This window comes from Oncorhynchus mykiss, chromosome 13, assembly GCF_057628025.1.
Source record: "Oncorhynchus mykiss isolate SJ-2025 chromosome 13, ASM5762802v1, whole genome shotgun sequence".
Taxonomy (NCBI): Eukaryota; Metazoa; Chordata; class Actinopteri; order Salmoniformes; family Salmonidae; genus Oncorhynchus; species Oncorhynchus mykiss.
This window is the reverse complement of record NC_143034.1, coordinates 49,154,502-49,181,807: the sequence shown is the minus strand read 5'-3', so window position 1 is coordinate 49,181,807 and position 27,306 is coordinate 49,154,502. Positions and strand designations below refer to the sequence as shown.

General features: G+C 42.8%; 1 protein-coding gene across 1 annotated transcript; it reads right to left on the bottom strand.

Moving 5' to 3' along the window:
* Positions 1-8,527: 8,527 nt before the first annotated feature.
* On the bottom strand, positions 8,528-25,667 carry LOC110486331 (G protein-coupled receptor 146). Its single transcript, XM_021557843.3, has 2 exons — positions 25,241-25,667; positions 8,528-11,892 (listed from the first exon to the last, which is right to left on the bottom strand). Exon 2 carries the CDS (start codon positions 11,847-11,849, stop codon positions 10,842-10,844), a length of 1,008 nt encoding a protein of 335 aa, XP_021413518.1. The 5' UTR covers positions 11,850-11,892; positions 25,241-25,667; the 3' UTR covers positions 8,528-10,841.
* Between the last annotated feature and the right edge of the window lie 1,639 nt (positions 25,668-27,306).

Here is a 27,306-nt window from a genome sequence, read left to right as displayed (position 1 = left end):
ATCTGCTGCGTCTTCTGGATGAATAGAATGTACTTCAGTAAGCTGTACAAGACCAGTTGCCAAAATGTCACAGCATGACTCTGATGGCTTGACCACATTCTCAGAATGCCCAGATAAAGACTCATTATGGACTTATGTCCCAAATAGGGATGAAGTGGATTGAAGTGTAGAATATGAGATCTTTGTCGACCTATGTGGACAACTCTCTGGCAAGAGGGTCTTGCACACTCTCATCTACTATGACCCATTTGGTCATCCATGCCATGAATATTGCCTAAATGAATAACTGATTCATTTACTGTCACACTCTACAATACTCTCTTGTCTAAATGTACAACTTATCTGGACCGGATGGTCATGTGCACTCCAACCTTCAACCCTGTACAGCTAAAGAAGGTTCCTTTCATCTTTTTAAAATGTTTCCTTTCCATATTGCTACCGCTTGCTTTTTGGGGGGTTTTAGGCCAGGTTGTTGTGAAGCACACATTGTTGTGGAAAAAAGCTATATAAATAACATGTGTATTATTTGCTTTTGATGTGCTGCACCAAAGCATCATTTGTAAGAGGCTTGATTTATGTTGTCTTGACTGTTAGTGCAGTCATAAAGGAGAATTGTGAAGTGCTCCAAAATGGAAATGTTATTTTCTGAAATATAATTTGAGGAGTATTCAACCCCTTTGTTATGACAAGCCTAAATACGTTCAGGACTAAACATTTGCTTAACAAGTCACATATTAAGTTGCATGGACTCACTCTGTATGCAATAACAGTGTTTAACATGATTTTTGAATGACTACCTCATCTCTGTACCCCACACAGTGGTGCAAAAAGTACCCAATTACCATACTTCAGTAAAAGTAAAGATACCTTAACAGAAAATGACTCAAGTAAAAGTGAAAGTCACCAAGTAAAATACTACTTGAGTAAAAGTAAAGATACCTTAACAGAAAATGACTCAAGTAAAAGTGAAAGTCACCAATTAAAATACTACTTGAGTAAAAGTCAAAAAGTATTTGGTTTTAAACATACTTAAGTTTCAAAAGTAGATGTACTTAATTTCACATTACTTACATTTAACAAGAAAATCGTGCTGTCTGGTTTGCTTAAAAATGTATGGATAGCCAGGGGCACACTCCAGCACTCAGACATAATTTACAAACAAACAAAGCATTTGTGTTTAGTGAGTCTGCCAGATCAGAGGCAGTAGGGATGACCAGGGATATTCTCTTGACAAGTGCGTGAATTGAACCATTTTCCTGTCCTGCTAATCATTCGAAAGGTAACAAGTACTTTTGGGTCTCAGGGAAAATTTATGGAGTAAAAAGTACATTCAAAAAAGTACAAAAGTAAAAGTTGTCAAAACTGTAAATAGTAAAGTACAGAAACCCCCAAAAACAACTTAAGTTGAACTTTAAAGTATTTTTACTTACGTACTTTACACCACTGTCCACACATACAATTATCTGTAAGGTCCCTCTATGTCGAACAGTGAATTTCAAACACAGATTCAACCACAAAGACCAGGGAGGTTTTCCAATGCCTCGCAAAGAAGGGCACCTATTGGTAGAGGTGCAAAAATAAAAAAGCAGACATTGAAAATACCTTTGAGCATGGTGAAATTATTAATTACACTTTGGATGGTGTATCAATGGTGTCCTTCCTAACTCAGTTGCCGGAGAGGAAGGAAACCGCTAAGGGATTTCACCATGAGGCCAACGGTGACTTTAAAACAGTTACAGAGTTTATTGTCTGTGATAGGAGAAAACTGAGGATAAATCAACAACATTGTTGTTATTCCACTCTTTGCTTATTGGAAATGTTCTTGCCATTATAGGGTCTTTTCCCAGATATACAACCCCTACCATGTCACAACACAACTGATTGGCTCAAATGCATTAAGAAGGAAAGAAATTCCACAAAGGAATTTTAATTGAAATGCATTCCAGGTGACTACGTCGGCTCTGTATGCCACAGAAATGATATTCTATTGTGTATGTTGTCAGAAACTGTGATTTATTGAATTTCTTACCATGGCTTACCATGGCAGTCCACCATTATATAATAATCTGAATTGTTTAGGATGTTTTTCATGGCACCATTGTAATCCTTGACCATCAAAACATGGGGGAAACATCAACTTTTCTGTGTTATTATGTTTTGTTCAGGAGATATGACGCAAAATACATTACATGGTTATGGCGGAATGGAAAATTGTCGTCATGGCTGCCAGGAGGTATTTTTGCGATGCCTCCATATGTAAAAATGTTCCGGGTCCCAAACTGTACCAAGTTTCATGCTTTTATGAAAAAGTGAACATAATTTTCACATATTGCCTAGACTAATATGCTGTACGTTTCAACGTTTTGTCTAAAGAATGTCTGCGCATTAATATACTCAGTATCCGCAAAGAAGTTATTGTACAATTTCAAGGGATGGTATGGGCTTGTACATGGCAGGACTATCTGATACTTTATGTTCCCTCATGTCCAGTTTCATTCAAACACAGTAAGTCGGGTTATATATATCATTGAAGGTTATATCTGTCATTGTAGCTTCTTCTATCATTGAAACGGAGGCTCACGAGAGAACGCCAAAAACACACTTACCATAAGGTAGTGCCAAAGGACATTTATTCAGCTATTTTGGACCAAAAATGTGCTTTTCTTTCAAAAACAAGGACATTTCTAAGTGACCCCAAACTTTGAAAGGCAGTGTATGTTAGCTAGCTAAGTTAGCAATGTTATGATTTCAACTCCCATCTGCTCTCCACATCAGGATAAGATTTGAGAGCACTATTTAACTCTACAAGGGGTTATAGCTTTGACTGAATGCTGACAGTGAATTCAGAGCCATTCAGTGGCTAGCTACACTAAAAACATACTTTTACCAGGTTCCTGTGAAGTAATTGTAATGACAGTCCACCACATCATACCCAAGAGTTTCCTAATTAGCAAGGGGTAGTCTGTGTTTAATTTATTTGTGTATTAGAACCACAGTTTGAGATCATTGTGAGGGGATTGAGCATCCAGGGAAAGTGTTGTCCGAGGTTGCAACAGTAACCAAGGGGGGAGGAGCTTAGTGAAAGGTCAACTGCACACTTTTCTCTTATGATAAAAATGATGTAACCAAGGGAGGGAAATATTGAAAATAATGTGTAAGTATTCTGTGAACAAAACAAATACTATAAACCAGCACAGATATTCCTGCCATGTGTGAAAGGCCAAGTAAATCACGTGATGAACAGGTCACAATGAGGCTGGAGTAGGTCTTTAGCAGTGAATTTTGTATTCACTGATAACATATGTATTTAAAGTTTTGCAGAAAGTGGTCTAAGATGTGCAAAAAGTGCACTGTTTGGAAGTTGGAATTATTTTGGAGTGGACGAATGTTTGCAGGTAGCCTACTTTTTTAAGTGATTTGTTTGATAATCAGATGGAAACCTCATGACTTGTTGTAGAATTTAAAAAAAAATAGAGACCCCCTGAATGTCACAGTCTAATTCACACTCTGTAGGTTTCAACACAGATCCAAAAATGGTTTGTATCAACTGAGAAAAACTGTAGTCAAATACTGGTGCATCATCAATGGATGACCACTGGGAGGCACACTAGTATTAATAATTGATGATTTCTGAACTTAACAAAAACAATGCTACAGTAGTGGCTTGGAATGTTTCGAGAAATCCTTTTTTTGTGGATATAGTTGTGTCAAGAGTCTAGAGAGCTTGTATATTATGAAAAATAGCAACAAAATGTTTGTTCACTGCAGATGTGATTCACAGTGGTCATACACCCTTAGAAAAAAGGGTTCCAAAAAGGATCATTGACTGTCCCCGTAGGAACATCCTTTTTGGTTCCAGGTTCCACCTGGACACAAATAGGGTTCTTCAAAGGTTTCTCCTATGGAGGGGATGGGCAACTGTGATGGGGCCACAAACAAAATGGAACTCACCACCCCCACCATTTTAGTGGCCCCATCTTGACAGCAAAGTGACAAAAATTGTTTGAAAGTTAATTTCCTGCTATTCTGCACATTTTTCCATGGGGCGTAAAGAAAATGTTTCCGTTTAAAAGCAATTTTTCTGCAATTCTACACATTTTGCCATGGGGCGGAGTGAAGATTTTTTAAATGTTATAACTAGTTTCAGGCAATTCTACTCATTTTGCCAATAGGGTGGATGTTTGCAGATTTTAATATGATTACTGATGATCAATGGGCCCCCCCCCCCCCCCCCCCCCCCCCATCTTACTACAAGTTTAGATAGCTGGCTGCTAGACTAATTTACTAATCCAGAAAGAAAATGTAGCTGACATGGGCTAATTGAGTGATGAACAACCAAATTTGTAATTTGTGCTTAGTGTATTCTATTATTCTAACTCAACAGTAAGTTGACACCCGACTGAGCTTCTTTTATTTTTTTATTCGTCCGTGGGCCTGCAATGGGGACAGCTAAAGAACCCTTCTAGGTTCCAGATAGCACCTTTATTTCTAAGGCTACAGTCGCTAGTATAGTAGTATAGTAGTTTGCCTCCCTGGCAAAGCTAGTGTACTGTGGCTAAGAAGAGATCATCGTGTACTTCATATCCTCACCTGGCAGAGGTCAGAGGGTACTGACCTGGGATCAGTTGATGTGGCTGTTGTTGTGACACACCCACAGTGAACTGTGCATGTGCGCTCTGAAAAGCAGGTCCAGCTGCCTCCTTGAACAGTGCACTAGTCTTCTTGGGTGACACCGCACTGGCTCCCACCGACACTGGCGAAGGTGTGTTGGGGGGAGTAGGAGGAGGTGTGTGTGTGTGCATGGGTGCCACCCACATTATCTGAAAGAATGACTACCTGTGTGCCACATTGGACATCCTTTGAGCCATAATGTAAGCACGTTCCTTGTTTATTTATTAAATTAGTCATTGTTGATGGCTGTCTAACAGGCTAATTAGACAGATGATCTGATGTACGTTGATAGTACTCCCTGGCGGATTATGACGAACTGCTTAGATTCTCAGTTTGAGTGGGTGTTTGATAATAGGATGAAGAAAGAGGGGTGGGGTGATGGTTTTGTTGTGATTAATGCAAAAAAACATGTCAAAGGAGTTCTCCTTCCACAACTCATGCCCCTTGGTACAGCAGCACAAAAGAAAGGCTCACCATCAAAGAAAGAACAACAACACACACCGCAGCAAGTTGCAGACAAGACAATGTGAACAGGATCCAAATGTTATTAGTGGAGTGCCGTGCCAGTTTTCTGTCTGTGGGTTCTGGGGGAAAGGAGGTGGGAGGTCTATTGGGCTTCAATAAACTGGGGAGAAGAAGAAGGAGGGTGTGAAGAAGAACACATTCATCTGCCTTCACTTAACAGCCCTTGCTGCCTGGCATGCTGCTGGCTCTCCGACAGTCTTTCAGACCCACAACCACAGCCTCATGATGGGGCATCGTACACGGACCGGCTCCTCCAGTGGTTCCAGGACCCTGCTTGATATTCTGCTGACGCTGTTCTCATTGTGATTGTGTTTTTGATTCTCTGGTCCCCATCTGAGGGAGAGGGAGTAGAGATCATAGAGTATGGCTGGCAGGCGAGGGAGGGTGGATAGTGTTTCAAAAAATCTGCTTTGGTCTGGTTGTCTTCCCAGCGGAGGGGAGAGGATAGGGTGGCACAGGGAGGATGATTTCACTGAGCGTCTCTAAAGTAAACCTCCTCACCCCAAATCCATGTCGTGTAGTACAGCTTATCATCAGCCGTCAGAGGAAGTTACAGGGCCAGGACAGCAGTGTAGCCAGAGTCCAACTCTACTCCGATCATGAGGTCATTGCTCTCATCCGTCCTACAGTGCTGTTGTCATAGGAGATAAGCAAATTCCTAGCCAACTGACAAGACTGGAAATACATCAGGCTGCAAGCCTTCAGTGTGCTCGACACCCAGAAATGATCTAATAATATTTTTTTAAATCACCGATTGTTTTTCTTTTCCCTGAGGTTACAGAATGCAGGCTTGTCTTGGACTTGATTTTGGCACGTTATTGAAGGAATCACATGAACCAATGGCATTGCCTGAGTTGACCTGACTGGCTGTGTTTTGAAAGATCTTGTGAGGGATCTGGGTGCCAGCCAACCGAAACAGCTAGGTGTAAGTGATAAACCAAATGTGCAAGCTACATAGGTGGTCTAGCATGCTCTAAGGCATGTGTAAGCTCCCGTTTAACCTAATTAACAGCAGGTCACAGTTAATAGCATAGCAGCTCATTATCCTATGTTAGCATGTTAACTGAATTAACCCTCTGTTAGCTGGTATCATTGCTATTCGTACCATTTCCACAGCCTGAAACATGTAGCTTAAATATATGCTTTTCTCTTGTTGTTCATTGGAGAGCCTCTGGCCAAATGCTATGTATATTTAGTAACTCGGCAAATAGACCATAGGATACGAGGGTGAAGGGGTCAGTGGAAAACATGGTGACCTCACCAACTGTCTTTTCATCAAGAACATCAACATTCTCTCCTGGTCAGGCTAAAGCAGGTTGTTGTTGTTTGATGGCTGCTCCACAGGTGTATCTCTGACAATGGAGCTGAGGGGAGACAATGAGTTGATTGTGTCCAGGCACAGGGTCATGTCCTGTTGTCTGTCCTCAGGCTAGTTGGCAGCATGTTTCAATGCCCTTCACCTACATAGGACTTCCTGTGTTCTTGGAAACAGCGTCTCTCTCCCATTTGGTACATGCAGCTGACACACAGAATATAGTACATTGACAGATGGATATTATCGTACAGACCATAGTTCATTAATGGAAATAACTACAAATGACGACATGCAGCCACAAGCTAGTCTATTTATTTCAGCAACTAAAATGGTTAACATGTGATCATAGTGAGGGAAATGTAAACTGATGATGGTTAGTGTGTTGTTTTCGTAATACTGCTTTCTAGTGAGTCTACCTTAAGAAACTCCTATTCTCAGAAGGGAACTGCTTCCATGGCAACCGTTTTCAATTCTCTCCATTATCATATCATTTCCAGATGTACAGTCTGTAGTATTTTAAGCCTTGTCTTTTAAACTATGGCAGGACCTATAGCTACGAGGACTCAAAGCACAGCAGTAGTGTATAATGTACTGTATATGTTGCACGACTGTGCAGACTCTGGACTTCCTAAAGCCTGAACATTTACAGTATCTATGAACAGTAGCTGAAGCAGCAGCAACTGATCATGAAGTTAGTTTTCCCCCCCAGCAGGGAATCCCTTTAAAGTAGATTAAAGGGTTGTCCTTTATGCAATGGCGCTTAAGCTCAAATTTCATCCCCTCATAAGTAATTACAAATGTGGACTGAGATGGTTTGAGTTAAGTGCGAGGGGTCTGTTGAGTATAAACCCTGCCAAAGTCTCCAGGGCTCGATCTCATGTCTGTCACCTGTTCCCCATGCTGGAATACGTTAGAACCATGTTTACCCTCCTTCTACTCCTCTCAGTTGGACATTCTAACAAAACAATTTGCTATTTAATCTCTTCACTTTTCTGCTTCTGCTTTCTCTGACTCCTTTATCTCCAGCACGACTCCCACATCAGCTGCTCCACACGGTTATCGTGTGGCAGAACAATGTTGCTCTTGTTGAGAATTGCCAACAACACTGGGCTGTGTAGCCAGGCCCACGGATGTCAAAACAATTCATAGAATGCCTGGATTGTTCCTGTTTTACACAGTGTGGTTAAAGGGACGTGCCACAGCCACGGTTAGTCTAGTGGGTTTACAGTGCAGACAGAGAGTCTATTCTAGGTCTCGGTATATGAAGAGATTAACGTTGGAAATGGATGTGTCCCGCTGTCATACAGATGTTTTTTTTATTTTTTTAACGTCTATAGCGCACAATGGTAGCTCAACATTAACCCTGGAAATGGACATGGGGGAGGGGATATCAACCCATAATTACACCATCTCTCAAAAAGGGGGCTTCAATTCATCAGAACATATAAATAGCGTCGATTCATTTCAAAATGTGTGGGTGTTTTAAGTAGATCCTGCTGTTGCGAAGGCTGGGTTTCAACCACATGGATGTAAAACATGACAGGTCTGTATTTGGACCAAAGAAGGGAAACACCCCCAGGTCACAGGGTCCCAGGTGGGATTGTCTGAGCCTGTCCCATGTGATTAGTGTGTTGATTTGGGGGGGGAAAAAAGAGACCCAGCTGCCAATGGGAGAACGGGCAAACAAGCTCTTTTTACAGTATAAATGGCTATGGTTTACCAAGCTCTGCAGATGGGCAACCAAACCTAATTACGGTATGTTGCAAGATAACCCATAAGTGTGGTTTCTGCTCTCTATAGCTGGCACTATCCCCATGAATTCAAACAGAAATGAAAAATAAGTTTGGCATTGTTTACTGACACAAGAATACCCTCAGAAACGGACTACAATGCAATCTATTTTGACATTGATTTGTCATGACAATGCACTGTGGATACTGGATACCGTTGACATTAGCATATCAAAGAACACTTTGAACGTCAAGACAAAGAGAAACTAAAAGAACAGACATTGTGTTTAATTCCCATGTTAGTTTATTGTGTAAATCAGTCTTTGACTCAACCGACAATAGAGAAGATTACTGAAGTTACAGTATCTAAATATATATTTGAGAAAATAATACTGTATTTGTGAGAGGACATGGTGTTTTTCCATTAAATCTCTAACATACAATATATACAGATATTTCAATATTATACATATATACTGGTATATACACAGTCACAAAAGCATCACATCTGAAACTGGATTCATCTTGACCTGTGGAGCTAAACCTCATGAAATAAAATACATTCTTATCTCTGCTTATATAGGTGGATTTAAAAGAGTAGCGTTTCCCATAAACCTACAGTACTGGTTCTTTAAAAAATATATACTCATTGTGGTGGGTTATAACGGCACAACATAAAGGGGAGGTAAAGGGCGATGCAATCTGTCATACTAAAACTAAGAATCACAGTAAAGTGACGTGCCAAAGGTTTTGTATCATTTCAGCCAGTAGTTTTGAAAGTAGTGCTCGAGCCAAAACTGGTCCCTGAAAGTAGAAAAGAATTGTGTACCATGTCGTCCATTTCGCATGATATGTTAGGAATTTGTAAGTGCTTAAGATCTCTGAATCTTTAACTGAGAATTCACTGTTCCCTATTTCTGTTCCTAAATGTTCTTTATTTCCTGGTGTTGTTGGTCATACCTAAAGGTAGCATAACATTGCTTATAACTAACTTTACCATGCAAAGAGCCAGAATCCTTTTCATTGTATGACATTTTCAGTGAACTCTACCATCATTCAACAACCCTGGAATGAAAATGAGCCAATTTAAGTCTAGATATAAGTCATTTGTTTGTTAGTAGCAGGGTAGAACATGTGACATATCTGTCCCTCTGTTGCTCTACTGCTCAGAAAGAGCATTTCAACTGTAAGAAATTAGGACTTTGACTAGAGCTTAAATAATGATTAACAGGGTGTGGACTCATTTTTTTTTAGGATTCCTCAGCATGAAACTCAAATGGTTTTGCTGATCTTTTAATTAAGTCAATACTTATCATCAGGTGGCCTGGATACCCCAGCAGTAGCAACATGTTTAAACAATGGGTTATAGCTTATCAATGTATTGTCTCTTTTAAATTGGAGATGACTAAACTGACCTTTTCAATTTAGCAACAAAAAGACTTCAACACTTCATAGCATCATAACCGCATGCAATAACGGACATCACCGTGACAACAGCGAAATGTGATTGGCGTGTTCATTATTTAGCTCAATTATAAATAGGACATGTTTTATATATAAACAGTCTTCCTCTTTAGTGGGAAGCAAGGTAGCAAAAACAGCTGTGCAGGTCACTTCTGTGCCTCTAAGCAGCGTTTAGACAACACATAAACTGAGCCAAGGCAAATGTTCCCCACACAATGACTGGGTGTTGTGTGCAGTCGGTTAAGTGAGAGCATTCTAGGAGACAAGAGGTAAGTTGGCCATGCCTGAACCCTGAATAGAAGCTGTGTGGAGAATTCTCTCGGTAGTTCACTTGATCCTATGTAATGTCGTAGGTTTGTGAAATTAAAATGAGGTACATGTATAGTAGTGTGTAAACTGCTGAGGGTGACGAGCAGGCAAAGGTTCTCTCTAGGTGCAAGACAGTGGAGGACAGAGGATGTGTCCGTAATGGGACCCTATTTCCTATATAGTGCACTACTGTTTAACAGGACACACAGGGCTCTGGTCAAATGTAAGGCACCATGTAGGGAATAGGGTGCCATTTGAGACCCCTCCAGAGTGTTGGAGGCTGGACAGGAACTCTTCAATGAGACATGGCCTCAGGCCCCGGGGCACTGGGTGGTCTGACAGGGTCATAAACAGGTTGCATTCCACTTCCTACCTACATGCGTAGTAGTAACATGCTGATTGACACATGAGATATAAAAACAATTGTTACTCCAATAGTATCACTCATTGTCAGTTTTGGTGTGCAGCGCAGTATCTCTACAGCCTGTGTTGGTGAATCACCCTGTGTGTATTAGGAGAAGAGACACCGCATTACAACGGCTTTGCGCCCCAAATCTAACAACCAAGTGTCCAAGTGACAAGCTTGCTAATGCACTTAGTGGTTTCTAATTGGTTCGTCCTCTCGCTACAGAACTGGACAAAGAAAGTCAAGTTCTAGAAAATCACTGAAAATTCCTTAGTTTCATTGAAAGTCAAGACTCCAGCCAGATTGGCAGCAGTGGACCTGTGACTGACTTCTAAGGCCACGTGTTGTGGGCTCTGTGGGGTCTGTGATAACAAGTGCAGCCTGGGTAAGAGGTTAGGGGTTAGTAAGGCCTGGCCATGTCTCACGTCGCCACCTGCTGCACTGAGGAGTGTTCGTGAGGGCAGGGTGTGCCCCTGCAGTTTAGTCTCTTTAGCAGCCGCTGCAGCTTGTGGGAGAAGTTCTTGTTCATCTGTCTGTACATGAGAGGCATGATGAAGCTACTGGAGAAGGCCAGCAGCTCCGACAGACACCTCAGGAAGAAGTAAATTGTAAACCGCTGTTTGTTGTTGCTGCTGTAGCTCCCCGGCGCCCCGGCTATAGTGTGTACCAGTAGAGTCATGTAGTACGGGGTCCATAGGACAAACTGCATGCAGACAGAGGCCAGCAGCAGCCGGTGGATAGAAGGGTCCAGCCGGGATGAGTCCTGGTCCAGCGGGGTGGACTCCTTCCTAATGCGCAGGATGAGCACGAAAGCATACAGCACGGCCACGGCCGGAACCACGTAGCCGATGAACATCATGATGGCGTCCGCAGCCTCCTTGTTCTGCATCTTGGAGCACTCGATGATCTTGGTGGAGACGTGGTTGCACACGTAGAAGAGCAGCGAGGAGAAGCTGGTGAGCACGGCGCCGCCCCAGATGAAGCCGCACACGTGCTTGGTGTTGTACACGCTGGACATGTAGGTGCGCGGCAGCGCTCGCTCGATGTAGTAGTCCAGGCTGAGCAGCGTGGTGGAGTACATGATGACCAGGGAGGAGACGTTGAAGAGGATGAGCAGGGTGATGTAGATCTCATTGTTGTACTCCCACACAGGCCATCGTGTGAAGCTAGGGCCTAGCAGCGCCACAGGGGCCACAAGGTTGAGGACCAGGCCAGCGATGGCCATGTTGACGAAGTAGACGTCCGGCATGGTCATAGACATCTTATTGGAGAGGTGGACCACCACCAGCAGGGCGTTGTAGCAGAGCCCTATGGGGAAGCACACCATGAGGTAGAACAAGGAGAAGACGGAAAGGATGAGGCCAAAGTCCTGGCAGAGCCGGTGTTCGGGGCTGGAGTCCGTCTCATTGTAAGCCATACAGCTCCACATAGCTAGGGCTCTGAGAGAGGGCTGGACTGGTGCACTGGCTTGGCTGGAGACAGACAGAGAGAGGAGAACAACATTAGTTAAGTTATCTTGTTTTTCATTACATAAACAAGTGCTGATGTGTGGTCAAGTATTAACACTATTGACTGAAGAGAAAACGTCCTCCACCCTCATTTGTCTCCCCCGCTCCTTCCTACTGTTTAAATTAAAATAGCTCAAATATGAAGAGATAATGCGATTCCATTCTCTTTTAAACAATCTCATAATCCATCATGATGAAGATCAGTAGATTGTTTTAAATATATTTTTCTATGTGGGAAATCACAAACGAAACTAAACAATGGGCATGGGTTTTTCTCATGTCAAGGGTTTCCTTGAAATGTTCTAGGACTATATCTATGTTATTGGAGTCAGTCTTGTGGTTCTTTAAAAGTGCTACGCTGTGGAGAGAAGCAAGCAAGACCATACACACACACACACGGCATGCTATTATGCCTGGGGTAACACCATTAATTCCACTTCATTGCATTTCACTGGCTGAATAAAAACTCCTCACATTATGTTTCACTGGTCAGCTCCAGCCTTAAAAAAGCATTCTTTCTTTCTGCAGTGTTCAGGGCCTCTCCAGCCAGAGCAAGTGAATCCCTTGTTCTAATGGAAGAATAACATGCAGGGGCCAGGATGCCTTCGGAGAGTTGCCCTTCAGATGAAGACCTCCCTCTTTACCATCGCCTGACTCTGCAGGCCGCTTGGCTTCTACTTCTTCCCATCCATGACTCTTCCAAAGCATGAGCGCCTTCTGTTCAGGTTACTACACTGGCTTGTGTGTGTGTGTGTGTGTGTGTGTGTGTGTGTGTGTGTGTGTGAGCGAAAGAGAGGAACAGAGACGAGAGAGAGAGAGCGAAGGAGTTTGCGTGATGTTGCGGGGTGATGGGTCGATTTATAGACTGTGAAATGTGATGCAGCCCCCCTGCGCCTGGCCGTCCCAGGGAGGGGTCAGTGTGGAATGGACTGAGAGTGATGTTAGAGTTCAGGGTAAGGTCAGAGAGAACGCCTGGGCACATGGAGGGGGGGGGGGAACGGCCTGAACGGCCTGCTGCTCGGCGCAGTGAGAGGCTGCTCATTAAAACAGCAGTTACAGAACTCTGCCTGCCGGAGTCTGAACTGGAACATGCCAACTCTGATCATATTAGTTCTGCTCAGGAAGAAGTGAAAGCATACGCTAACAAAAGAGCTTATGTCAGGAGGGAATGGAACACGGGGAGAATTCTCAACATTGTATTCAAGCTTGCTTGGACAGTTCATAATGAAAAACATAGAATCAATGACCAGATTCCCCTCAGAGAGACGTGGGGTTTGATGCTTCGTAAAAGTTCGAGACAAAACACGTTCGATTTTAAAAAGGTTGGATGAATCAACTGGTGCACAAGCAGCTCTCGTGCAAAGTAAGGAAGCATATTTACAAGCTCACATTACGGAGTGTTTACCTGGTGACCAGCCAGACTTCTACAAAATAACATTTCCAGACAATGTTTTGGAAAGAGAGCAGACAGATGATTTTGTTTGCAAGAGGCTGAGAAGATACCACCGCCAGTAAAGAGAACATTCCTTCTTTCAATTACATAACCTCAGTTTTGGCCTGAGGACACACACACGGTTATTGACGCCCCACACTCACACAGAAACACTTTCACATATACGGCTGCTACTCTGTTTATTATCTATCCTGATTACCTAGACACTTTTACCCCTACCTACATGTACATTTTACCTCAATTACCTCGTATCCCCAGACATTGACTCGGTACCGGTACTCCTTGTATAAAGCCTCGTTACTGTCATTTTATTGTGTTACTACACTGCTCAAAAAAAGTAAAGGGAACACTTAAACAAAACAATGTAACTCCAAGTCAATCACACTTCTGTGAAATCAAACTGTCCACTTAGGAAGCAACACTGATTGACAATAAATTTCACATGCTGTTGTGCAAATGGAATAGACAACAGGTGGAAATTATAGGCATTTAGCAAGACACCCCCAATAAAGGCGTGGTTCTTGCAGGTGGGGACCACAGACCACTTCTCAGTTCCTATGCTTCCTGGCTGATGTTTTGGTCACTTTTGAATGCTGGCGGTGCTTTCACTCTAGTGGTAGCATGAGACGGAGTCTACAACCCACACAAGTGGCTCAGGTAGTGCAGCTCATCCAGGATGGCACATCAATGCGAGCTGTGGCAAGAAGGTTTGCTGTGTCTGTCAGCGTAGTGTCCAGAGCATGGAGGCGCTACCAGGAGACAGGCCAGTACATCAGGAGATGTGGAGGAGGCCGTAGGAGGGCAACAACCCAGCAGCAGGACCGCTACCTCCGCCTTTGTGCAAGGAGGAGCAGGAGCACTGCCAGAGCCCTGCAAAATGACATCCAGCAGGCCACAAATGTGCATGTGTGTGCTCAAACGGTCAGACACAGACTCCATGAGGGTGGTATGAGGGCCCGACGTCCACAGGTGGGGGTTGTGCTTACAGCCCAACACTGCAGGACGTTTTTCATTTGAAAGTGAAAACCAAGATTGGCAAATTCGCCACTGGTGCCCTGTGCTCTTCACAGATGAAAGCAGGTTCACACTGAGCACATGTGACAGACGTGACAGTCTGGAGACGCCGTGGAGAACATTCTGCTGCCTGCAACATCCTCCAGCATGACCGGTTTGGCGGTGGGTCAGTCATGATGTGGGGTGGCATTTGTTTGGGGGGCCGCACAGCCCTCTATGTGCTCGCCAGAGGTAGCCTGACTGCCATTAGGTACCGAGATGAGATCCTCAGACCCCTTGTGAGACCATATCCTGGTGCGGTTGGCCCTGGGTTCCCCCTAATGCAAGACAATGCTAGACCTCATGTGGCTGGAGTGTGTCAGCAGTTTCTGCAAGAGGAAGGCATTGATGCTATGGACTGGCCCGCCCATTCCCCAGACCTGAATCCAATTGAGCACATCTGGGACATCATGTCTCGCTCCATCCACCAACGCCACGTCGCACAACACAGTCTGTCCAGGAGTTGGTGGAGACCATCCGCCACCTCATCAGGAGCATGCCCAGGCAATGTAGGGAGGTCATACAGGCACGTGGAGGCCACACATACTACTGAGCCTTATTTTGACTTGTTTTAAGGACATTACATCAAAGTTGGATCAGCCTGTAGTGTGGTTTTCCACTTTAATTTTGAGTGTGACTCCAAATCCAGACCTCCATGGGTTGATAAATTTGATTTACATTGATAATTTTGTGTGATTTTGTTGTCAGCACATTCAATTATGTAAAGAAAAAAGTATTTAATAAGAATATTTCATTCATTCAGATCTAGGGTGTGTTATTTTAGTGTTCCCTTTATTTTTTTGAGCAGTGTAATTCCATGATTAATAATTTTTTTGCTAATCTTTTCTAACTTTTTAACTGTGTTGTTGGGAAAGGGCTTGTAAGTAAGAATGTCATTGTAAAATCTACACCTGTTGTAGTCGACGCATACAAAAAAATACAATTAGATTTGACACACACAGTTCCTGTGTGCTCCTCCACACCTTTCCAGCTGGCTGTAAGGAGAGTACACTGCATGGAGGGGTATGCAGCAGGGGGGTGGGGGGGGGGGGGGGGTGGTGTACGGTTACCCTTTCAAAAGCTCCCAGATGCTTTCCTTTCCCAGAGACAGGTGAAATGGGGCTGACACTGCCCCTTGTAAAAACCACTCTAAAACCACCAGGTGACTCGTTTTCTGCTCCAGTTTAAGGGGGTGGGGGAGGGCTCACCAAGACTAAAGACAAAGGCATGTGAGTAACCCGTCTTTGGGAATAACACCCTGCCATACTGAACAGGAAGAACAGGTGTGTATCTTGAGCTCTTAAACCCCTAGTTAGAGTCGGTCTCTCCTCAAATCAAAGTTTATTGGACGTGTACACAGCTTAGCAGATGTTATAGTGGGTCCCTATAGTGGGTGCAGCAAAATGCTTGTGTTACTAGCTCCTAACATAACATACAGTATATGAATAAGAATCCAGCATACACTGAGTGTACAAAACATTAAGCACACCTTCCTAATACTGAGTTGCACTCCAATGATTCCCACAGCTGTATCATGTTGGCTGGATGTCCTTTGGGTAATGGACCATTCTTGATACACAGGAAACTGTTGAGCATGAAAAACCCAGCAGCGTTGCCGTTCTAGACACACTCAAACAGGTGCCTGGCACCTGCTACTATACTCCGTTCAAAGGCACTTAAATATTTTGTCTTGCCCATTCACCCTCTGAATGACACACATACACAATCCATGTCTCAATTGTCTCAAGGCTTAAACATCCTTCTTTTAACCTGTCTCCTCCTCCTACACTGATTGAAGTGGATTTAACAAGTGACATCAATAAGGGATCATAGCTTTCACCTGGATTCACTTGGTCAGTCTATGTTAAGGAAAGAGCAGGTCCTAATGTTTTGTACACTCTGTGTATAATCAAGCAATAAGGCCTAAGGGAGTAGGCCAATAAACAAAGTCTAAGGGCTGTTCTTTCGCGCAACGCAGAGTGCCTGGATACTGCCATGCCCTGATCTGTTCCACCTGTCCTTGTGCTTGTCTCCACCCCATCCAGGTGTAGCTTATTATTCCTGGTGTATTTATCCCTGTGTTTCCTGTCTCTCTGTGCCAGTTCATCTTGTTTGTCAAGTCAACCAGCGTTTTTGTGTCTCAGCTCCTGCTTTTTCCAGTCTCTCTTTTCTCACCCTCCTGGGTTTTGACCCTTGCCTGTCCTGACTCTGAGCCCGCCTGCCTGACCACTCTGCCTGCCCCTGACCTCGAGCCTGCCTATCGTCTTGTACCGTTTGGACTCCGACCTGGTTTATGAACTCTCGCCTGTACCCGACCTGCCTTTTGCCTACCCCTTTTGCTATAATATATATCGGATCTCAACCATCCTGTGCCTTTATAGATACAGCCCTTAGCCGTGGATTTATTGGCCATATACAACAAACCCAAGGTGCCTTATTGCTATTATAATTATCCAGTATGTAAATACGTAGTGTGTATAAACGGTGTAACAAAACTGCAATGTGAAGAATACAGTATATGAATACACAGTGTGAAAAACATTAAATGTCTATATATTCATGGGACAGCAGTGTTGGCTGTGTGAGTCTTCCCAGAGACCTGGACAGTGTGTTCAATAATGAACACAGCAGCCTAATGGGATGTGGAAGTGTGTGTGAACAATCAAAAGGCACAGCACACAGTGTGCTTGAGACGTAATCGCCCTTTTATGTCAAACTGTCATCCCCTCTTAATTGTTTTCATTTGATTTATTTCACCTTTATTTAAACAGGTAGGCTAGTTGAGAACAAGTTCTCATTTACAACTGCGACCTGGCCAAGATAAAGCAAAGCAGTGCGACACATACAACGACACAGAGTTACACATGGAATAAACAAACATACAATCAATAATACAGTAGAAAAAGTCAATATACAATGTGTTCAAATGAGGTAGGATAAGGGACGTAAGGCAATAAATAGGCCATAATGGCAAATAATGACAATATAGCAATTAAGTGATAGATGTGCAGAAGATGAGTGTGCAAGTAGAGATACTGGGGTGCAAAGGAGCAAAATAAATAAAATATATAACAATATGGTGATGAGGTAGTTGGATGGGCTATTTACAGATGAGCTATGTACAGGTGCAGTGAACTGTGAGCTGCTCTGACAGCTGGTGCTTAAAGCCAGTGAGGGAAATATGAGTCTCCAGCTTCAGTGATTTTTGCACTTATTTCCAGTCATTGGCAGCAGAGAACTGGAAGGAAAGGCGGCCGAAGGAGAAATTGGCTTTGGGGGTGACCAGTGAAATATACCTGCTGGAGCACGTGCTACGGGTGGGTGCAGCTATGGTGACCAGTTAGCTGAGATAAGGCGGGGCTTTACCTAGCAAAGACTTATAGATGACCTGGAGCCAGTGGGTTTGGCGACAAATATGAAGCGAGGGCCAGCCAACGAGAGCATACAGGTCGCAGTGGTGGATAGTATCAAAACAACTAATTTATTTTGTATTCCAGTACACTCGTTGTGTCGCAATAGACTGCAGTGCTTCTCTGTAAAGCTCTTTTCATTCACCGGTTTTTCAGAACCTTTTCTCCCTCAAGAGACCATGACAAAACTTGGACTGGGATGGTAGACACATTCCTATGGGTGTGAAAAAAGTGAGCTACGCCACTGACGCTTCACTGACAGTAACAGGCACATCAACACAACAGGGCATCCCATAGGCGCTTTCTCCACTATAAAGGGCATCTGGTTGAGATGGGAAAATGTCATTTACAGGACACCTGGTTGAATTGTAAGAAGCCTTCGGTCAACAGTATGTCACGAAACCCTACCATGACTGTGGTATTACACTAGCCTGGTCCAATATTGTATGCTGTAACCATAGAAGTTAACCACAACACATTTTGTATGGGAACGGCAAGATATTACACCCGACCTGATCCAAGACAATCTGCTCATTTCACTCATCTTCGAGGTTCAATGTTGTTAGTTTAATATGACCAGAAGTAGAAAAGGAGAAACTCTGCTTTGGCAAGTCCCCTCCCTCCAGACCGGGTGTTGAGGGATACAGATGGGTTTGATATCTCAGGGTTTTTGATGTGAATAGCGTGACACGCTGTGATAGGCTCACACCCCTCACTTCCCCTCTGGAACGTACAGCTATTTCTCAGAATCGCCTGAATGACGTCACATGAGAGCACATGTATGTCTGTAATCGTGTTTGATAGCTGGAGCAAGAGCAGCCTTCTGGAAGGATCATACTGCACATTTGGAGACTTACTTTCAGATGTTGTTCAAACTAACAACAGAGCATTCAATCAACTCTGAATCTAACCACAATTAGATTAGGCCAACATTTCATTCAAGATCATACCATACCATACAAGCAATTTCCTCTGCTCAAAAATCGAGCTATTCTCCCAAACAGGATAACCCTGGCATCGCGTCTGGTTTCACACCGATTGTCCTCGTTGCACTTCGTTTGAGGAGAGGCTAGGAGGGAACACACATTAACATTTCAGAACGATGAGAGAACACGTTACTGTTTCATGAATAATTCCACCTGTGAAAGTCCTTCAGCTCTCATGAATAGCTCCCTTTGATATTCTCACCTGCTTTCGCTTCCCTCAGAGTAGCATAACAAGCCAGGGGAGCGGCGTGTGATTCATGTTAAGGTGCCCGCTCTGGTGAGCCGCAGGCATAGGGTTTGTTATATACCATAACGCTCCAATGTGTAAAACCTGTTGCATTTTCACTCATTATAATTATTGGCCTAGAGCGACTTTGTTACACAATCACAGCAAAATGATGAGCAAGACTATGCATTCTGATGCTGTATGTCATGTGGCAGGTGGCTTCTTTTACTACTTACAACTTATTTACAATATTGGGGTAAATAGTTCTGTTCATTTTGTCTGACGCACTCTATTCTACTGACTTTATTCCACACCATCACCTCTGTGCTTTCTATTGATAGACTGGCTGAGATTAAGGACCGGCTGGACTGTGTACTATACATGCTAGACAAGAGACTAGAGGAGATAAAGAACAGTGATCAACCTCAGTCTAAAAGGGTGACCTCTGACGTCTTGAATTCCTGTAAACACTCTTTCAGTTGTTTGGACGGCACTCGGTGAAGCGATTGAAGGAAGACAACGTTGATGACGATATGGGAAAATGTGATATGTCTCTTATGTAATCCAGTAGAAACATGTTGTCAGCTACACACTTGGAAAAACCCACCCGAGTGCTTCCCCTTGCTCTCATATAGGGGAATGCCGCTACTAAAAAAGCATGAATTCATGTAAACTAATGAACTTCTGTCCTATATTGGCATTCCAGAATTCTTCTTCATAAATGGCTTGACAAAATAATACAGTATTATTAGAATTTCAGCCTATTCAGGTGGGATGGAGTTTTTGGCCCACTGCATATGACATCACAATTGGATCTGATTATTCTGACCAATATTTTATTTGCATATGTATCCTCCTACTTTGAAGGGGTATGCGGGAAGGCTCTAGTGCAGGGCTATTTAACTCTTACCCTACGAGGTCCAGAGCCTGATGATTTTCTGTTCTACCTGAAAATGTTACACCCACCTGGTGTCCCAGATCTAAAATCGGTGCCTGATTAAAGGGGAACAATTAAGAAAATAAGCAGTGCAACTGGCTTCGAGGTCCAGAGTTGAGTTCGAGGGCTCTAGAGTCTAGATCACACGTGCCAAGCTCATTCCACGGAGGGCCGAGTGTATGGGTGTTTCCGCTCCTCCCTTGTACTTGATTGATGAATTAAGGTTACTGATTAGTCAGGAACTCCTCTCAACTGGTTGTCTAGGGCTTGATTGAAAGGATACATTTTTTTTACCCACAGACACTCGACTCTCGGTGGAATGAGTTTGACACCCCTGGTCTAGAAGATCCTATCCGCCAATCAGAGCTGTGTATGTAAATATATTTACATTTGTAACAACACGACCACACGATCAGACTGAGCATTTCAATGGAAAAAAGAAGGCTTAGGGAAATAAAATGGAAAAACATGGAAAGTGTGTAGTTGGTTGTAGTGCAAGCACTTTTCTAAAACCAAAGTCATCTGTGAGAGAATGGCCTGTCAGTCTTCTGGAACATTGCCTATAGTTTCCCACAACTTACTTGTAAAATGGCTCATGTGAAGTTCATTGGAGCATATCAAATTAGGTTACAAACAAAAGCTAACAGTCTATGTTTTCAGGAAATGAATGCATGGATACATTTTTCAACCATTTTCCATCTTAAAAAATAGGCATAAGAAATGACTTTGATTTCTGGTCAAACAGAATGAAAAGAGGTCAGAAAACATCTACCAGAAAAAGTCTTAAAAGGAATACATCAAAACACGATAATGTTTAAGTAAATACCTCTGACAACTAATATCAATATTTAGTTTTGAAGAAATTATTTGACTTCTGTAAGTTTAAGAAACATTGCCTTGTGTATTTTCACTTTTACCAAAAACCCACATACAGTGGGGCAAAAAAGTATTTAGTCAGCCACCAATTGTGCAAGTTCTCCCACTTAAAAAGATGAGAGGCCTGTAATTTATCATTGGTACACTTCAACTATGACAGACAAAAGGAGGGAAAAAAATCCAGAAAATCACATTGTAGGATTTTTAATGAATTTATTTGCAAATTATGCTGGAAAATAAGTATTTGGTCACCTACAAACAAGCAAGATTTCTGTCTCTCACAGACCTGTGAGGCTCCTCTGTCCTCCACTCGTTACCTGTATTAATGGCACCTGTTTGAACTTGTTATCAGTATAAAAGACACCTGTCCACAACCTCAAAGTCCCACTCCAAACTCCACTATGGCCAAGACCAAACAGCTGTCAAAGGACACCAGAAACAAAATTGTAGACTTGCACCAGGCTGGGAAGACTGAATCTGCAATAGGTAAGCAGCTTGGTTTGAAGAAATCAACTGTGGGAGCAATTATTAGGAAATGGAAGACATACAAGACCACTGATAATCTCCCTCGGTCTGGGGCTCGCAAGATCTCACCCCGTGGGGTCAAAATGATCACAAGAACGGTGAGCAAAAATCCCAGAACCACACGGGGGGGACCTAGTGAATGACCTGCAGAGGGCTGGGACCAAAGTAACAAAGCCTACCATCAGTAACACACTACGCCGCCAGGGACTCAAAATCCTGCAGTGCCAGACGTGTCCCCCTGCATAAGCTAGTACATGTCCAGGCCCGTCTGAAGTTTGCTAGAGAGCATTTGGGTGATCCAGAAGAAGATTTGGAGAATTTCATCTGACCATATGACACCAAAACATAACTTTTTGGTAAAAACCCAACTCGTCGTGTTTGGAGGACAAAGAATGCTGAGTTGCATCCAAAGAACACCATACCTACTGTGAAGCATGGGGGTGGAAACATCATGCTTTGGGGCTGTTTTTCTGCAAAGGGACTAGGACAACTGATCCGTGTAAAGGAAAGAATGAATGGGGCCATGTATCGTGAGAATTTGAGTGAAAACCTCCTTCCATCAGCAAGGGATTGAAGATGAAACGTGGCTGCGTCTTTCAGCATGACAATGATCCCAAACACACTGCCCGTGCAACGAAGGAGTGGCTTCGTAAGAAGCATTTCAAGGTCCTGGAGTGGCCTAGCCAGTCTCCAGATCTCAACCCCATAGACAATGTTTGGAGGGAGTTGAAAGTCTGTGTTGCCCAGCAACAGCACCAAAACATCACTGCTCTAGAGGAGATCTGCATGGAGGAATTGGCCAAAATACCAGCAACAGTGTGTGAAAACCTTGTGAAGACTTAAAGAAAACATTTGACCTCTGTCATTGCCAACAAAGGGTATATAACAAAGTATTGAGATAAACTTGTTATTGACCAAATACTTATTTTCCACCATAATTTGCAACTAAATTCATTAAAAATCCTACAATGTGATTTTCTGGATTTTGTTTCCTCATTTTGTCTGTCATAGTTGAAGTGTACCAATGATAAATTACAGGCCTCTCATCTTTTTAAGTGGGAGAACTTGCACAATTGGTGGCTGACTAAATACTTTTTTGCCCCACTGTAGTTGTATGGTTAAACTTTGAAATCAGTGGCTTTTGTTTGGCATACATTTTAAAGTGAAAGAATCTGAGTCTGAACATCATTCTGTTACGTGGAATTTCCCTTGAAGCATTAGATCCATAATTACACTTTATTACCATGCTAAGTCACAGGTGGACTTTAACAACATGGTCTCAGTGCATCTTGTATTATTCTGTACAGAAATCTGAGACACTCCATTTGGTATGATACGTTACGTTTTGTATGGTATGTATAAATTTGTGGAGGTCATCATCCATTTCGTATGCTATATTACAAATCACAATTCGTGTGATATGTTACGAATTGCAATTCATACAATATGTAAGGAATTTTGCAAAATGTACAACATGTTACAAACTAACAAAACGTATGATATGTGACGAATTCCAATTTGTTGTGGCTAACGATGGCTAGGTGGCTAATGCTAACGTTAGCTAGCACTAGGGGTTAGGAGTTAGGTTAAAGGGTTAGGGGAAGGGTTAGCAAAAATATGTAAGGTTAGGGTTAGGGGAATGGTTAGCTAACATGCTAAGTAGTTGCAACGTAGCTAAAAAGTAGTAAGTAGTTACAAAGTTGCTAATTAGCTCAAATGCTAAAGTATTCGGTCATGAGATTCGGACACCATTCACGTTATACACCTACCCATCCACCCCGACCAACCACCCTCTTCATTTTGTTCCTTAAGTAATCTTCTATCTTATATAACCATACTCTAACCATATATACAAAATGATGTGGACACCCCTTCAAATTACTGGATTCGGCTATTTCAGTCACACCCATTGCCGATAGGTGTATAAAATTGAGCACACAGCCATGCAGTCTCCATTGACAGAGGAACGGCCTTACTGAAGAGCTTAGTGACTTTTAACGTGGTACAGTCAGTCATAGGGTGTCACCTTTCCAAGAAGTTACATTTCTGCCCTGCTAGAGCTGTGCCAGTCAACTGTAAGTGATGTTATTGTGAAGTGGAAACATCTAGGAGCAACAATGGCTCAGCCACGAAGTTGTAAACCACACAAGCTCACAGAACGGGATCGTGGAGTGCTGTAGAGTGCAGCACGCAAAATGAATCTTTCCTCGGTTGCAACACTCACTACCGAGTTCCAAACTGCCTCTGAAAGCAACGTCAGAACAATAACTGTTCGAGCTTCATGAAATGGGTTTCCATGGCCGAGCAGCCACACACAAGCCTAATATCACCATGACCAATGCCAAGCATCAGCTGGAGTGGTGCAAAGCACCCCGCCATTGGTCTCTCTAGCAGTGTGAACGTGTTCTCTGGAGTGATGAATCACGCTTCACCATCTGGCAGTCCGACAGACGAATCTGGGTTTGGCGAAGGAGAACGCTACCTACCCCAAAGTATAGCGCCACCTGTAAAGTTTGGTGGTGGAGGAATAATGGTCTGGGGCTGTTTTTCATGGTTCGGGCTAGGCCCCTTCGTTCCAGTAAAGGGAAATCTTAATGATACAGCATACAATGACATTCTAAGCGAATTCTGTACTTCCCACTTTGTGGCAACAGATTGGGGAAGGCCCTTTCCTGTGTCAACATGATAATGCCCGCATGCACAAAGTGAGGTCCATACAGAAATGTTTTATCGAGATCGGTGTGAAAGAACTTGACTGGTCTGCACAGAGCCCTGACCTCAACCGCATCGAACACCTTTGGGATGAATTGGAACACCAACTGCGAGCCAGGCCTAATCACCCAACATCAGTGCCCGACCTCACTAATGCTCTTGTGGCTGAATAGAAGAAGCAAGTCCCTGTAGCAATGTTCCAACATCTAGTGCAAAGTCTTCCCAGAAGAGTGGAGACTGTTTTAGCAGCAAAGGGAGGAGCAACTCCCTACTAATGTCCATGATTTTGGAATTAGATGTTCAACGAGCAGGTGTTCACATACTTTTGGTCATGCAGCTTATCATACTCATTTGAGTGTCCCGGATTTACATTTACTATGTCTAGTCTATGAGACCAGACTGACTTTAACGGTAGGTTCATGTAAAATGTTCATATGTTTGTAAATTACATCGTCCTTCAAATCAATGTTGTTGATGATAGACACAGTATGATCTACCTATGTATGAATTAGATTGCTGGTAATAGGGTATTTGTGCAAGTGTTTCCAGAAACATTAAAGCACATAAATGCTTCTGAGTTCTGTGATCACTGCAAATCAGTCAATTAAATGTTGGCTATCAAATCAAATGTTATATGAACACATGTATGTATGGGATAGTGTTAATTTAGACAAAGTATTTAACAGTCAGCTGTGTGTTTCTGTTTCTTAAAGCTGTTAAACAATTACTTTTTCGTAACTTATTGAACTGTCTAATGCCATACATCCTGCTAAACTAAAAGCAATGTATCATTATATCGGTTACAGAATCTAGACTCGCGGATAAATTGCATCCATTTGCTTGTAACCTATTCGGCGCCGGTTTGCTATGGGTGCTACCGACCATTGGGAGCTAAGCGAGGAGAACTGTCATCTATAGTTGATAAAACTATAGATGACATAACACCTGCGAGGCTATTGTTGACCACTACATTCAAACACACGCTATATTTTATCATAGCCTACCTATTTATTCTACAGCCAAATTAAACAGTAAAGTCAATGCTTTCGTCCGAACATAGATAGGAAATGTGTTTGCGTGGAAGTCAATATGCAGTCTGCTGAAAAAAATGATAAACATTTTAGGAAAACTCACCAGAAAAGTACAGATTTGGCACGGCGACAAGTCTACGGAGGCATCGGGTTTTGCTGTACTTCCACTGACATTTCTCTGTAATTACATTTGGTGTTGACTTGTAACAAACGTCGTATCCTCTTCTATTCGGAAGAAGAAAAAAATACAAAAACGGTATAGTTAGATCTATTACTTTTTGCGCAGTTACTTAGGTTACTGCCACCGTTTCTAGTCTGACGAGGTTTGTTCTCGAAAGGGGAGGACGTTGACAACTTACTACGAATTGAGTGGTACTGAACCCTACAGTGTATACACACGTGACCCTCCCCCACAGTCTCCTTCGTTTCGTCGATGAGGCCCGACTCGCCCTCGACGCACTCATTGGACGAAGCAGATCAGAGGGGGAGTTGGAGGGACTCTCAACAACATACCCCGCTTTTACGTGCGCAAAACACCCGGTCTTAGCGAGGGAGCCTGACAGCAGTTTTAGGCCAGTAATGTATGCCGTTAAATGCAGAAAGAGTTGGTTGGAAAATCAGTTTTACTTTGAGTTTGCGGTTATCAGTGTTCTGTTTTTTTGTTTTTCTCAGTCAATAATAGCCCACTATTCACTGTACTTGTGAAAATTGGCTGTCTTCAAAGTGCATGTATCCAATGTATATCACAATCACCTGCTTCTAATTTAAATCTGACAACTCCAAACGGATACAGCTCTAATTCTGGAAGTAGAAATGTAGCTAGTAATAAGCAGAAATTGTGATTATGCATGATGTAACAGGATTATATCTGGACATGGAATGCCTGTATCAGATAACTGGAGCGAAGGCTATTTGTATCTTCTAATCTTTCACACCTCATCTCTGTGTTTTAATTTGGCAGTGTTTACATAAATAGATTTACCAAATCTGCATGAAATGCTAATAATATTGGTGGGATGAACTGCCCTGTGGTCTGTTTGTCAACTGTCTGGTATGAAGTGATTGGTGTTTGACAGGAGAGGGTTGTGGGTTTGGGGGAAGTTTGTGCGTTGTCCCTGTCATGTCCCAGAGAGGCAGGTCTAACTTAACCCTGACTGGAGAAATCCCGGAATCAGACAAATCTATCCTGATCTACCACTGGTCTGGACTGGTGGACTGGGCAGGCAGAGGTCTAACAGCCATCTCTGCTTACTTTAACTGAGAGGGGGAAATCGTACGTAATACAAACAGGTACTGATGAACAGCATTTTCTTAATAAGCATACACTCAAATGAACAAGAAGGATGTTCTGTTAGTTATAGCAACATGTATTACACGATGAGGCACACTGTTTGTGGTTGGAATGAGACTACTGGAGTTTGCTCAGAAGATTAAGGATTACAGAAGTAGTGGCAAACTGTAAATACTTCACCACTGTTTACGACCCACATACTCCAGCTATGTGCTGACCCACACAGAGAGAGGGTTTGTAATGAACTCTGTGTGTGTTCTAATTGGACAACAGCAAGGTTGAAGCTCATATACAAATGACAGGGTGAAACATATTATTGATCATGCTGTTCCATCTTAAATCAGATTGTCAATAAACACTCATCTGTTCATTAATTAAGCAATAAGGTCCGAGAGGTGTGGTATATGGCCAATATACCACGGCTAAGGGCTGTTCTTATGCACGATGCAACACGGCAATATACCTCAAACCCTGAGGTGCCTTATTGCTATTATGAACTGGTTACCAATGTAATTAGAGCAGTATAAAGAAATGTTTTGTCATACCCGTGGTAGGCTTTCAGCCAATCAGCATTCAGGGCTCGAACCACCCAGTTTATAATCATGATTATAACAGTGTTGTATTGTCTAGAGATGGATTTCTGACCCAGATATGCCAGCATGATCATTTGTTTGGAAACCTACTTATTATATACTACAAGCTTGTGTTTTAGATGGGCATAGTTCATCTTGTTAAGAGAGAAATCACTGATTGCCCTTCTCACCATTGTGGAGTAGTTTTTAAGTGGATAATACATCAGTTTTATTTTGGTATTTTGGATAGGCAGTTTGATAGTGAAATCGATGTTGTTTTTTGGTTGGTCTTTGTTAGAACATATC